At 35.5% G+C, this 14,350-nt stretch overlaps 1 protein-coding gene across 3 annotated transcripts in view; it reads left to right on the top strand.

Annotated features, from left to right (window-relative positions):
• Positions 1-9,926: 9,926 nt before the first annotated feature.
• The window catches only part of NBDY (negative regulator of P-body association), a 106,554-nt gene continuing 102,130 nt past the window's right edge, over positions 9,927-14,350 (top strand). For all 3 annotated transcript variants that reach the window (XM_065915745.1, XM_065915744.1, XM_065915746.1), the window contains exons 1-2: positions 9,927-10,275; positions 11,914-12,050. In XM_065915745.1, coding sequence (XP_065771817.1) covers positions 10,040-10,246 — 207 coding nt within the window. In that variant the 5' untranslated portion in view covers positions 9,927-10,039 and the 3' untranslated portion in view covers positions 10,247-10,275; positions 11,914-12,050. The remainder of the gene's footprint in view (positions 10,276-11,913; positions 12,051-14,350) is intronic.

The raw sequence follows: 14,350 nt of genomic DNA, 5'->3' as shown, positions 1-14,350 counted from the left end.
AAATGGATATATTGTAGAATTCAGTGAATATATCCACTATTTTATAATAATTAGAAATGGAATATTACCTTTAAAAAGTGTGAATCACTACATGTTTACCTGAAATATATAATGTTGTACATTAACTACACTTCAATTTCAAAAGTGAAAGAAATACCATATATATGAGGAAGTAATAATATGCATTTAGAATGCACTCAAATTTAAGAGACCATTACCTTCTAATAGACTGCTATATAACTAGATCATTATATCAATATATAAACCACATGGTAAACACAAAGCAAAGAAACCTATAATAGAGACACATAAACTTAGAGAGAAAAGAATAAAAACATAGCAGTTAAGAAATTCATCAAATCACAGGCAAAGGAACACAAGAGAAAAAAGGGGCATATAATAACTACTAAAAATAGAAAGCAATTAACAAAATCACAATACATAAAATACACGCCTAGAAATAACTATGATAAATATAAATGCACTAAAGGTTTCCTCAAGGCATATATTTATGCTGCCTACAAGAGACTCACTTTGGATCTACAGAAACACACAATCTGAAAGTGAAGGGATGGAAATACATTTCATGCAGGTGAAAACAACAACATAAAAGGTCTGAGATAACAGTACGTATATGAGACAAAATAGATTTTAAAACAAAGACTGTAACAAGAGACAAAGAAAAGAAAAGACCATACATAAAAATAAAGGTATCAATTAAGCAGAAGGATGTGCCAATTACATATATCTCTTCATTATAGGAGCACCTAAATACATAGAAAATATTAACAGACAGAAAGTGAGGAATTGACAATACTACAATAATTAACAAGAGATTTTAACACTTCACTTTAATCAATTAATGAATCCTGGAATCAGATAAGCAATAAGGAAACATTGGCACTGTATGATACCTTAAAGCATATGAACTTAATATATATATAAAGAGCATTCCACCCCCCAAATGCAGAATACACATTCTTTTCTAGTGCACATAGAGTACTCTCCATTATAGATCATATTTAGGACATGAAAGAATTCTAAATACATTGAATAAGACTGCAATCATGTTAAGTATCTTTTCTGACCAAGGAAGTGAAAGGTTGTTGCTGAATCACCAAAGACACCAGGGTTCTTGGACTCTGGAGGAGAAGAATTCAATCCGGGGCCATAGATGAGGCTGGGTCGCTCAGAGCTTTTGTGTAATAAAGTTTTATTAAAGTATAAATGAGATAGAGAAAGCTTCTGACATAGACATCAGAAGTGGGTAGAAAGAGTACCCTCTTGCTAGTCTTAGCACTGGAATTATATACTCTCAAATTAGTTATTACAGTGAATCAAAAGAATGTCTGGAGGTTGTAAAGACCTCACCAAACCTACTCCCATAATTTCCAATTTGAGATAACAGAATTAGTCAGAAGGTTTTTTTTTTTTTTTTTTTCCAGAGATTGCCCTCAAGTAGGATACATTGTTATATAATCCTAGGGAATGTAAAGGGGAAAAAAACGTTTGTCCTTTCTTCCTCCTTGAGAATTCCAGATCCCTCTCTCCATGGGGACCCCTAGACTTCTTATCAACCTGACTAGGAATTGGCTCTCTCAGAAGTATTAAACTAGAAATTATTTTTTAACAAAACTCTGGAAGAAATAATCATAGAGAGGCTAAATAATCTGCTCCTATATAACTAATGGGTCAAAGAATTGACAAAAAATACCTGAGATAAATAAAACATAAACACAATGTTACAAAATCTAGGAGACACAGCAACAGCAGTTTTAAGAGGGAAACTAATGGTAGTAAAGGCCTACCAGAAAAACAAGAAAAATCTCAATAAACATTCTTTCTAGGAAGAAGCAAACAATAAAGATCAGAGTGGAAATAAATGAAACGAAGACTTAAAAAGAACAGAAAAGATCAATGGAACTAAAACTTGGTTATTTGAAAAGATAAACAAAAGATAAAACTTTAGGTAGACTCAAGAAGAAAAAAGAGAAAAGATTCAAGTAGACAAAATGAGAAATAAAAGAGAATTTGCAATTGATACTATGGAAATAAAAAAGACTATAACAGATTATTGCCAAAAGTTATACACTGCTAAAATGAACAGGTTAGAAGAAATGGATAGATTCCTAAAAATATGCAATCTCCAAATACCAAAGAAATAAAAAATATGAACATACTAGTTACCAGTAATGAAATTGATTCAGTAATGTAAAAAACATTTTCAAGAAACAAAAGTCCAGGTTGTGACAGCTTCATAGTTGAATTCTACCAAATAGTTAAAGAACGGGTAACACCTATCCTTGCTAAACCATTACAGAAAATTAAAGAGGATGAAATGCTTCCAAACTCATACTATGAGGCCAGCATTACTCTGACACCAAACCAAAGACATTATGAGAAAAAAAATAGGTCAATATGCCTGATCAACTGGGCTTCTCAGTTAGTTTAGTGGTAAAGAACTTGCTTGCCAATGCAAGAGACAAGAGACATTGGTTCTATCCCTGGGTTGGGAAAATCCCCTGGAGGAGGGCATGGCAACTTACTCCAGTATTCTTGCCTGGAGAATCCCAGGAACAGAGGAGCCTAGTGGGCTATAGTCCATAGAGTTTCAAAGAGTCAGACACAGCTGAAGTGACTTAGCATGTATGCCTGATCAACATAGATGCGAAAATATTCAATAAAATATCAGCAAATAAAATTCAACAATACATTAAAAGTTTCATGTATCATAATCAAGTGGGATTTGTTCCATGGATGCAAATATGGTTCAACATGCAAAAGTCAGGCAATGTGATACACCACATTAACATACTGAAAAATAAAATTTATATGGTCAATAGATGCAGAAAAATATTTTGACAAAATTCACCATGTGGTTACGACAAAAAAATTCAATGAAGGAGGTATTTACCTCAACATAATACTTTCACACACAATCAACTCACAGCTAACATCATACTAAATGATAAGAAACTGAAAGCTTTTTGTCTAATATCAGGAACAAGACAAGGATGCACATTCTCACCACTTTTATTCAACATAGTATTGGGAGTACAGTCCCCAGAAAATAGAGAAGAAAAAGCAACAAAAAGAATCTAAATTTTAAAGAAAATAAGTAAAACTGCCACTATTTGCTGATGACATATAATATATAGAAAATGCTAAAGACTTTACAAAATAGCCAATAGAACTAATAAGTGAGTTCTGAATAGTTGTGAGATACAAAATCAATATATAGAAATCTGGTGTGTTTCTACTCACTAAAATAAACTATTGGAAAGAGATATTAAGTAAATTCCCTTTACACTTTCATTGGAAAGAATAAAATACCTAGGAATAAGTTTAACCAGAGAGGTTTAAGACCTGTACACTGATAATCGTAAGGTACTGATATAAGAAATTGAGAAAAAAAAACACAAATAAATGATGAGTTATTCTGTGTTCATGTATTGGAAGCATTAACATTGTTAAAAAGTCCATACTACTCAAGACAATATACAGATTCAATGCAATACTTATCACAATTCTAATAGCATTTTCACAGAAATAACAAACAGTCCTAATATTTATTAATACATGACCAAACAATACTCACAAAACCCAAAGTTATCTTGCGAAAGAACAAAGCTGGAGGCATAATAATTCCTGATTTCAAACTATATTACAAAGCTAAGGTAACCAAAATAGCGTGGCATTGATGTTAAAACAGACACATAGATCAATAAAATGGAATAGAGAGCCCAGAAATAAGCCCACCCATATGTAGTGAATTAATTTTTGAGAAAGAAAAGAAAATTATACAATAGGGAAAGGACACTCTCTTCAATGAATGGTTTTGGGAGACACATACAAAAGAATGAAACTATACAACTTCCTCAAACTATATACTAAAAAAGCCCTCAAGATTGATTATAGACTTAAATGTAAGACTTAAAACCATAAGAAACCTAGAAGAATACACCAGAGACTCTTGATGAGAAGACTCTTAAGAGTCCCTTGGACAGGAAGGAGATCAAACCAGTCAATTCTAAAGGAAACCAACCCTGAATATTCACTGGAAGGACTGATGCTGAAGGTGAAACTTCAATACTTTGTTCACCTGATGCAAAGAGCTGACTCACTGGAAAAGATCCTGATGCTGGGAAAGAATGAATGCAAAAAGAGAAGAAGGCAACAGAGGAAGAGATGGTTAGATAGCATCACCAACTCAATTGACATAAATATGAGCAAATTCTGGAAGATAGTGGAGGACAAAAGAGCCTGGCATGCTGCACTCCATGGGAACAAAAGAGTTGGACATGACTTAGAAACTGAACAACAACAAATTTTGTATAGGGACAGATGGTTACTAGACTTACTCTTGTGACCAATTCTGTGTATGTGTGTGTGTGCTCAGTCACTCAGTTGTGTCTAACTCTTTGCTGCCCCATGGACTGCAAGGCTCCTCTGTCCGTGGAATTTTCCAGGCAAGAATACTGGAGTGGGTTGTCATTCCCTACTCCGGGGAATCTTCCTGATCCAGGGATTGAACTGATGTCCCTTGCATCTCCTACATTGGCAGGCAGATGTTTTACCACTAGCACCACTTGGGAAGCCCCGTGATATCATAATGCATGCAAATAAATCATTATATCATACACCTGAACCTACATTTCAGTAACAAAATAAATAAAAATAAAAATATGTTTACAGTATATAAAAGGAAGGAAATTTAAACACATCCTACAACATAGATGAACCTTGAGAACATTATGCTAAGTAAAATAATTCAATAAGACTAATATTTTATTATTCTATTTATATGAATTAATACTGTAGTTGTATGCATGTAGACAGAAAATACAATGGTGTTTGTCAGGGACTGTGAGCAGTAGGGAATGGGAAGTTGTAGTTTAATGCATGTAAAATTTCAGTTTTGCAAGATGAAAAGAGTTCCAGAGATTGGTTGTATAGCAATGTGAGTGTACTTAACACTAATACTTTTTAAATGGTCAAGATGGCAAACATTACCTCAAATGAAAAAGAAAAAATATATAGTAAACTTTATGTTATGTGTATTTTTTATCATAATAAAAATATAAAAATACAAAAGGATGAAGTACATTGCATAGCATCATGAACCTTGGAAATATTGTGCTTGGTGAAAGAATCTAGGCATGTAAGGCCATATATTGTATGATTTCATTTGTATGAAATGTTCAGAATAGACAAATCCATTGAGACTGATAATAGATTGGTTGTTTCTAATGACTGTGGTGAGGGAGGATTGAGAGTAACTGCTAATGAGTACATGGTTTCTTTTTGGAGTGATGAAAACGTTCTGGAATTAGTGGTAACAGATGCACAATTTTGTGAACATACATTAAAATACTGAACTGTATATTATTAAAAGGTGAATTCATGGTATATGGAGTAATTTTTAATTTAAAGAATTGGAATAACCAAAGTGTTCACAAACATACACAAATAGAGGATTAAATAGTTAAAAAAATATGGTAAGTTCATACAATAGGATTGTGTGCAGCTATTAAAAGGACATTTAGAAATGAGAACAAAGAACATGTTATATGGAAAAGTCACCAAGCTACATGGTTAAGTTAGAAATAAAAAACTACAAAAATGGTGACTATATGATCACTTTTGTGAAATGAAAAACAACAGCTATGCAAGTAGATGCAACTCTCATACAAATCTGTGTGTATGTGTATGTTTGTGCAATCATATACAAATTTATATTCTGCCCCTCTCCCACCTAGTAATTACTTAAATGCAGCTAAAATGACCAACTTTGGATATTTTTAGTTTTTATTTGATATTTCATAAGTATTATTTTTTCTAAATTTATACTATTTTATCTTTTATACTTTAATGTTTTGAATGTTTAGAGCCTATCTAGGCAGAGAGATAATAGATCTTCTTACTTCCTTTGCATTTCATAGAATTCTAAAAAAATTCTTAGTGAAATATTACATCAAAAACCTGAAGTAAAACACACATTAAAAAAAATACATGTCATCTTCCTCCAAATCATTTTTATTTTCATTTTATGAGAATGTTATAGGAACTCCATGGTTCTTATCCTTAGATTTGTAGTTAAAAACAATTAACACAGAAATCCTTTATATTTGTACAAGGACGAGAAAAATTCTCGGCCTTAAATGAAAGCTAATTTCCAGAAGAAGCACAGTGAATCAACCAACTTCTCAATTAAAAAACACTAAATGAAAACAGATTACTACTACCCAGCTCTGTTGTCATCTAAGCTCTTGAAATTATGAAAGGAATTCAGATCTACACTACTCAAATTTGATACAATAGTCCAACTTAACAGTGCCCTCTTCTGGTGCCATGTTTCACATGCAGCTACTTGTTTAGTTGCCAGTGGTGGCTGACTGCCAGCCTATGGACTGTTGCCCCTCCAGGCTCCTCTGTCCATAGGATTCTCCAGGCAAGAATACTGGAACGGGCTGCCATTTTCTTCTTCAGCAGCTACTTAATCAATGTTAATAAAAAGGGAGGGGGGCTGAACTTGGAAAAGATGTTTGAGAAAAACCATTTTGAAACTTAGAAGTAAAAGGTTTTAGCTTTCTATTCTAATATAACAAAAATAAACAAAAATCCAGTTGTGAGTATAATGGGGGTTGACAGGGCTGGGAGAGAGGAAAATGGGAAGTTGTTTGCAGTAGTATTGCAGTGCTACTTGCTCAGTCATGTCCAGGGATCAAACCCAGGTCTCCTGCATTGCAGGCAGATTCTTTACCATCAGAGCCACCAGGAAGATCCCAGAAAGTTGTTTAATGGGCATAAATAATTCTGGACTTTGGTTGTACAACACTGTGAATATACTTAGCATTACTGCACTGTACACTTAAAATGGTTAAGTTGGTAAATTTTAGGTTATATGCATTTTAACACAATTTAAAATAAAAATAAATAAATCCATTTGAAGTATAAGTAGTTTGGGTTGATGTCAGCAGCTCTAAGTTGAGACTGTTTTCACCCCAAGTTAAATCTTTACCATAAACCAAACCCGTGTGGATTTGATACAATTTTTAATTCCAGTCATTTTACTAAAATAGGCACGTGTTTCTCTTAACTTACTGAGACTATAGCTATAAGACAACTTAATTTCCACTTTAACTCTTGAAGTTTCTAATCCTTCAAGATAAAAAGATTGTGAAAATGGTATGGTTTTTCCAGTAGTCATGTATGGATGTGAAAGTTGGACTATAAAGAAAACTGAGCACTGAGGAACTGACGCTTTTGAACTGTGGTGGTGGAGAACTCTTGAGAGTCCCTTGGACAGCAAGGAGATCAAACCAATCAATCCTAAAGGAAATCAGTCCTGAATATTCATTGGAAGGACTGATGCTGAAGCTGAAACTCCAATACTTTAGCCACCTGATGTGAAGAAGTGACTCATTGGAAAAGACCCTGATGCTGGGAAAGATTGAAGGCAGGAGGAGAAGAGAACAACAAAAGACGAGATGGTTGGATGGCATCACTGACTCGATGGACATGAGTTTGAACAAGCTTGGGGAGTTGGTGATGGACAGGGAAGCCTGGCATGCTGCAGTCCATGGAGTCGCAAAGAGTCGGACACAACTGAGCAACTGAACTGAACTACTTCACTTATTTCAGGAAATAATAAAATAGTGATATATATATATATATATATATATGTATATGCGTGAATGCTCAGTCACTTCATTCATGTTTGAATCTTTGTGACTCCATGGACTGTACTCTGCCAGGCTCCTCTGTCCATGGGACTCTCCATGCAAGAATACTGGAGAACCTGTCTGCCAATAGAGGAGACCTAAGACACTCCAATTCAATTCCTGGGTCAGAAAGATCCCCTAGAAGAGGGCATTGTTACCTACTCCAGTATTCTTGCCTACAAAGAGTTGGACATGACTGAAATATACACACACACTCCAAGGTTTGAATTGTACAACTGGATAGAAGGTTTAACATTCACTGAAATGAAGACTAGGTAAGGAGCAAGTTTGGAGGATCAGGTATAGACCAACTGTTCTCAAGAGGTATTATCCTACCACCCCCTGCCACTCTCCCACCCTGCCCAGGGGATATTTGAGAGTACCTGGAGACATTTCTGATTATCACACCAGGAGGCAGTTGTGGCCAGGTTGGGGGACATGCTACTGGCCCCGGTTGGCATACTGCTAAACATCCCACAATGCACAGGACAGGGTCTCACCACAAAGAATGATCTGGCCTCAAATGTCAATAGTGCCAAGAGCAAGAAACCTTGGGTTGGAATCCTCTCTTCTGAATTTGTCCATTCTTTCTCAGCCTTTGCAGCAGGCTTCTCCTCTTCTAACCCTAATTACTCAGTAGTCTGTCCTTAGCAAGCACACTTCTCTTTTCTCTACATTTTCTCTTCAGAATATCACCCATAACATCAACTACCACATCTATGTTACTGATACCCACAACTTTGTCTAGTCCCAACTGTTCTTCTAGCTCTAGAGCATTGTTTCTTTTGATTTCCCTTTACATTTTTTCATTAATTTAGTGCTACATCTCTTGTCTTTATAAGTAGCATCTGATAGAAAACCACAGGGTCATTTATTTCACAAACTGAGTATCTACTTTGTGCAAAATACAACACTAGTACTCAGAGTAAGGTAGTGATGCTGATGAGAGGTAATCATGGTAATTGTTTTAAATGCATTATCCTTGTAAAGCAATTATCCATCAATTAGAAAAAAAAGCTTTAATGTATTATCCCTGATTATGACAATAGTTTTACAAGGAAAAAATTATTATTTCCTGGGAAGGAAAGGTGCAAGTGTTTAACTACTTAAATATAACAGTGTTTGTAAATAGCAGAGTATTTTAAAAGTCAGTTCTATTTGACATTAAGGATTGCACTCTCTCCATTAAAAAACACTGGAACAGAGCTGGAAAAGTGTCCATAGTCAGGGAGGTGGATGTGAATGATGAAGGTCTAAGAAGTTTTGCCTGCCTGTTTAGTTGTGTCTGACTTTCTGTGAACCCATGGACTGTAGCCCCCAGGCTCCTCTGACCAGGGGATTCTCCAGGCAAGAATACTGGAGTGGGTAACCAATCCCTTCTCCTGGAGATCTTCCCCACCCAGGGATCAAACCAGTGTCCCTTGCACTGCAGACAGATTCTTTACCATCTGCACCACCAGGGAATCCCTAAGACATTCTAGTAGCCTTTTATTCTAAGCCACAGTGTACCGGCTTCAGTTACTTACCATATATCACAGAATATAATACACCAGCCATAGTAGGATGAATTATTATTTTCCTTAACTGTAGAGAAGGAAAAAAATGGCAATGAAAGTATGACATACTGCCAATTGTCTGAGATTTCCTAGGTGTAGAAATATTTTTAAAAAGATAAGCCTTCAGAGATTTCTAATTTGTTAAAATATGAAGAAAAAACGTGATCTTAGATTCTATGACATACGGTGAATTTGTTTTCCACATTCAATTTCCATGGTCGGTGCCTGTGTGCTATCTGCACTTCAGTCAAGTAAGACGTTTGTATATTGCTTTCTAAAGGGTCCTAGGTAATTTCATGACTCTGTTGTGTTTATACAACTAGAACGTAAAGCTCTTGGCTTTTCAATCACCTCTTTGTTCTCCACACAAACACTCCCGCCCCCACCCTCAGTGCCTTTCCACAATCTATGCAGATATTGCCGTTTAAGACTAAACCTGAATTTGTTCTAATCTTAGAATTGCACAGATAGTATAAGACTGTCCACAGATTTAGTTACACTGGGGGCGGGGGAGACATTCCATTAAATAAACGCTTCTTTTTTTTTAAGACCCATCCTCGCAGAAACGTTAAAATAAGGGTGGGGTAGAGAGCGAGGGCGGAGGCAGAGAGGGGATATACGTCTCAGGATACAGGAAATACGGAAAGAGCGAAACCCAGAGGAAGCTCTGTTGCCTGGAGGGGACCCGCCGCCATCTCAGGTCTCTTGCCCTCGCCAGGGCCCACTGGAGAGAGCTGACACCCAGGTCCTATAATCCTTATGGGGGACCAACCTTGTACCTCCGGGAGATCCACGCTCCCACCTGGAAACACGCGGGAAACGAAGCCTCCAAAAAAGCGCTGCCTCCTAGCTCCACGTTGGGATTATCCAGAAGGAACCCCGAACGGAGGTAACACCACTCTCCCTTCCACACCTCCTCCAGCATCACCGGGCCTGAAGTCGCATCCACCTCCTCCGGAGAAGTAGTACAATATACTTCTTCCACCCTAAACCAGGTCAGATTCTTTCTCATATGGGACAACCAGGCTCTCTCAAACTTAATTATGCATCTCCCCAGATCTCCTTCTCCCTTTCCCTATTCTTTTCACGATTTCAAAATTAAAAAAAAAAATGCAGGCAGTAAATAGCTCTTTCACAAAATATCTGGGGATGAGTTTATGAATATTTAATAACATTAAGTAATTATTTTTAAATATATTTTTCAGTAGAGGTATCTGTTGATTTGCTTGAAAGTCAGTTGGGTCCAGGTGAGGGGTACAAATGTTAATGACTTGATAATTATTAAAGCTGAGTGATATATACATGGGGATTCATTAAACTGTTCTTGCTGCTTTTGTGTATATTTAAAGCTTTTCCATTCAAAAAATGCCTGATTCAAGATCAATAACATCATTGTATTGAAGGCCTAATTCCTATAGCCATAGCTTTGTGCCAACAGAGTATTTTAAAGTGAGCCTTCAGAGTTGTGTATTTCTCTGTGTATAACAGGAGAATTTAATGATTTAAAATATATAATATGGTAAATCAAACCCAAGTACCATAATATTTGCTTGCTCAAGGTAGTCAGGAAGCTTGGGGGATGGACTTTGAGCCATCAAAGAGGAAGGGGTAACTTTGGGTGGGCCTTAAAGAATGAGTGACATCTGCCTTGTGGAGGGGGCGGGAATGCTTTTCTGGCGTAGCTTTTCCAGAACAAAAGCCCCAAGGCAGGTTTGTGCTAGGAAGAGCTTGTCTATAATTCTGAGTGTATGAGAAAAACTAGGAGGTAAAATAATGTTGCAGGGGTTGAATATTTATGGTAAGGAGTAGGCAGTTTAATCCATAAGCAGTGGAAACCATTGAAGATTTTCAAGGAAATGGTATATTTTAGGAGTCCGGTTTTTACTATCAGGAAAACAATCTTCATTTAGATGAGCTTACAGAATGCAAAAAATAAGGTCTGACTCACAACTCATAGATTCTTGTACTCCAAATGAGACATGGCATACTTTCTTCATTTATACAATAAACCTTTAAAGGACTGCTGCAATGGACTAAGAATTATGCTGGGAACTGTAGGGGTTCGATAACTAAAGCACATAGGAGAGAAACAGATATGGAATGAATCCGTCAATGATTGGTGGGATTACAGTGGCAACTAAGAAGTTCTGTACTTGGGGCTTGGTGGTAGTGCATAGTAAAAGAATGAGCTCTATTGTGCTTGAAAGCTTCACTCAGTCATTCCTTACTGCCTGATTTCCCTCAACTTTACCTCTCTGTTCAAAGGGGTAGAGTTGGGGTAAAGGGGAACCATAGGAATAGGAGTGCTTAAACAGAAAACAAAGGAGGTTGTATAGGGCAAAAAATGCAAGAAACATGTAATTTCCTCCAGTGATTCAAATCATTGAAATTATAATAACATTTACTGAACATCTTTATGTGCCAGACACTGTTCTACAAAACTTCCTAGAGCCTATCCTCTTAATTGCTGTGCAATAGATCCCTTCTAATACTGTCTGTATAACTTTTTCAGGAATATATAACTGAAATAACTGAAATGGGGGTATGGTAGAACATAAGAACTCGAGGAGGCCATGGGAAAGAGAGGAACAGTAAAAGAAGAAATGATTTAACCTTATTTTATTATTTTTCAGTCTATGAGGGATTGCAGTATGACTCCATTTCCTTGGTGTATTCGTAAAATAGTTCACTCAGTGAAGACAATGAAGATTATTGACATTGCCACCCTGCTTTTTCTGATGTCCTACACCAGGAAGTTGTGATTTTTAAGGTAATCTCTTTACTGCTGCTGCTACTGCTAAGTCACTTCAGTTGTGTCCGACTCTGTGCGACCCCATAGACAGCAGCCCACCAGGCCCTGCCGTCCCTGGGATTCTCCAGGCAAGAACACTGGAGTGGGTTGCCATTTCCTTCTCCAATGCATGAAAGTGAAAAGTGAAAGTGAAGTCGCTCAGTCGTGTCCGACTCTTTGCGACCCCATGGACTGCAGCCCACCAGGCTCCTCCGTCCATGGGATTTTCCAGGCAAGAGTACTTGAGTGGGTTGCCATTACCTCTCTGAATCTCTTTACTAAAAACTTATTAAAGAAGGAGGAGGAATAAGAGTTGATTATAACACATTAAAACAGTTAGCCAAACAAAATGCTAGCACCAATGATAAATTGAAACCATTTTCTACATTATATGAAACCATATATTCCATATAATAATAATGCTATCTATAAGCTGTTTTGTTATATTCACTCCTAATTACCTTATAGTTTCTTGTATCATGGAGAAATGTATCTTTTAAACCACATTTTCAGATTATTGCTGGTAAATGGGAATGTGATTGATATTGTAACACACTGATTTTATATGCTGTGAACTTTCTGATTTATATTTGTTCTAATATTTGTAGATTCTTTGTATTGTCTGTTAATTAATTATATTGTAAATAATGGAAATTTCTTCCTTTCCAATATTTATTTTTTAATTAGTCTTACTGTGTTAGCTAGGATCTTTGGTATAAGGAAATATAGTAGCAGTGATAGGGGATTCTTTTGCTCCTGAATTTACAAGGGAATTTTTATAAATGTTTCACCATTTTTAGTAGATTTTCTTTGTCAGGTGATGTAAGTTCCTTTATATTCTTAGTTTTCTAAGAGCTTTTATTATGGATGAGTATGGAACTTCTTCTCCAAATACTGATCACATGGAGTTTTTTCTTCATTAACAAGACACTGAGACTATGTGATAAATTATGGTATTCAGTTTTCTAATATATTTCTTGCTTCTGGTTTCGTCAGGCCTTACCATTGAATATTCTGTCTCTTATTTTAATAACTTCTCCTTTTATTTTCTTTTTGTTTGCTCTTTTTCTAATTTATTTGGGCCATTAACTCAGTAATTTTAAATCTTCTTTCCTAAAATAATTTATAACCATAAGTTTTCTACTATGTACTACTTTAGAAGAATTTCATAGGTTTTTATATGGAGTATTTTATTATTATTCAATTATTATTTTATAATTGCTCTTAAGATTTACTTTTGACTCATGAGTTATTTGGGTTTTTTAAATTTATAAATATGAATCTCTTTTTTAGAAATCATACTGCTAAATCATTAATCCAATTACAGTTAAACTTCATTTTATTTTCTATTTAAAAATATTTAATGTTTTTTATTCTTCTGGTAACAAAAAGCAAAATTATACACTGGCTCCTCATCTCGAAAGATTTCAGCAATATAAAACTTTTCCTTTCATTAAATACATAGGAAAACTGTGATTATGCTGTTCAATGATGGAGTTATTGCTGATATTTATACTTGTGGTTTTAAACCTTTTATTTTGATCTAATTCTACACCTAAAGAAAAATTGTGAGAATATTACAAAGAACTCCCATACACTCTTTATCCAGGTTCACCAATTACCATTTTGCCATGTTTGCTTTATAATTCTCTATTTCTGTTTCTCCCTCTCATTCCCCTTTTCTCTTTCCCTTTACTGTTGTCTACCTCCCCTGCCCCTTAGCCTGTCTTCTACCTCCCCCTCTTCCTGTCTCCTTCTCTCTCTTTGAACTGTTTAATAGTAACTTGGAGACTTCAAGCTCTTTTCCTTGTAAATTCTTCAGTGTATATTTTCTCAGAATAATACCTTTTTCTTACATAACCTCGGTACCTGTATCAAAATAGAAATTGGACCTTGTTCCAACTTTTTGTTTCATAATCCTTTATTGTTAAGATTATCCACTCATACTTATTGAAAAAAGGTTGACTTTGGGAGAACATATATTTCAAATGGACAATGTAAGCTCTATTATAGTTCTTTTTCTCCTAGCTTTATTGAAATATATTTGACATATAACAGTGTAAGTTTAAAGTGCACAGTACAGTGTGATGATTTGCTAAATGTATATATTACAAAATGATTACCCACAATAAGATTAGGTAAGACATCAATCATATAATTAATATTTTTGTGTGATGAGAACTTGTAAGATCTACTGTCCTAGCAACTTTTAAGTATACAGTACAGAATTGTTAACTATACTGTCTATACTATAGTATAACTATGCTATAACTATAGTT

This window comes from Muntiacus reevesi, chromosome X, assembly GCF_963930625.1.
Source record: "Muntiacus reevesi chromosome X, mMunRee1.1, whole genome shotgun sequence".
In the NCBI taxonomy this organism is placed as follows: Eukaryota; Metazoa; Chordata; class Mammalia; order Artiodactyla; family Cervidae; genus Muntiacus; species Muntiacus reevesi.
This window is presented reverse-complemented; position numbering and strand designations above follow the sequence as displayed.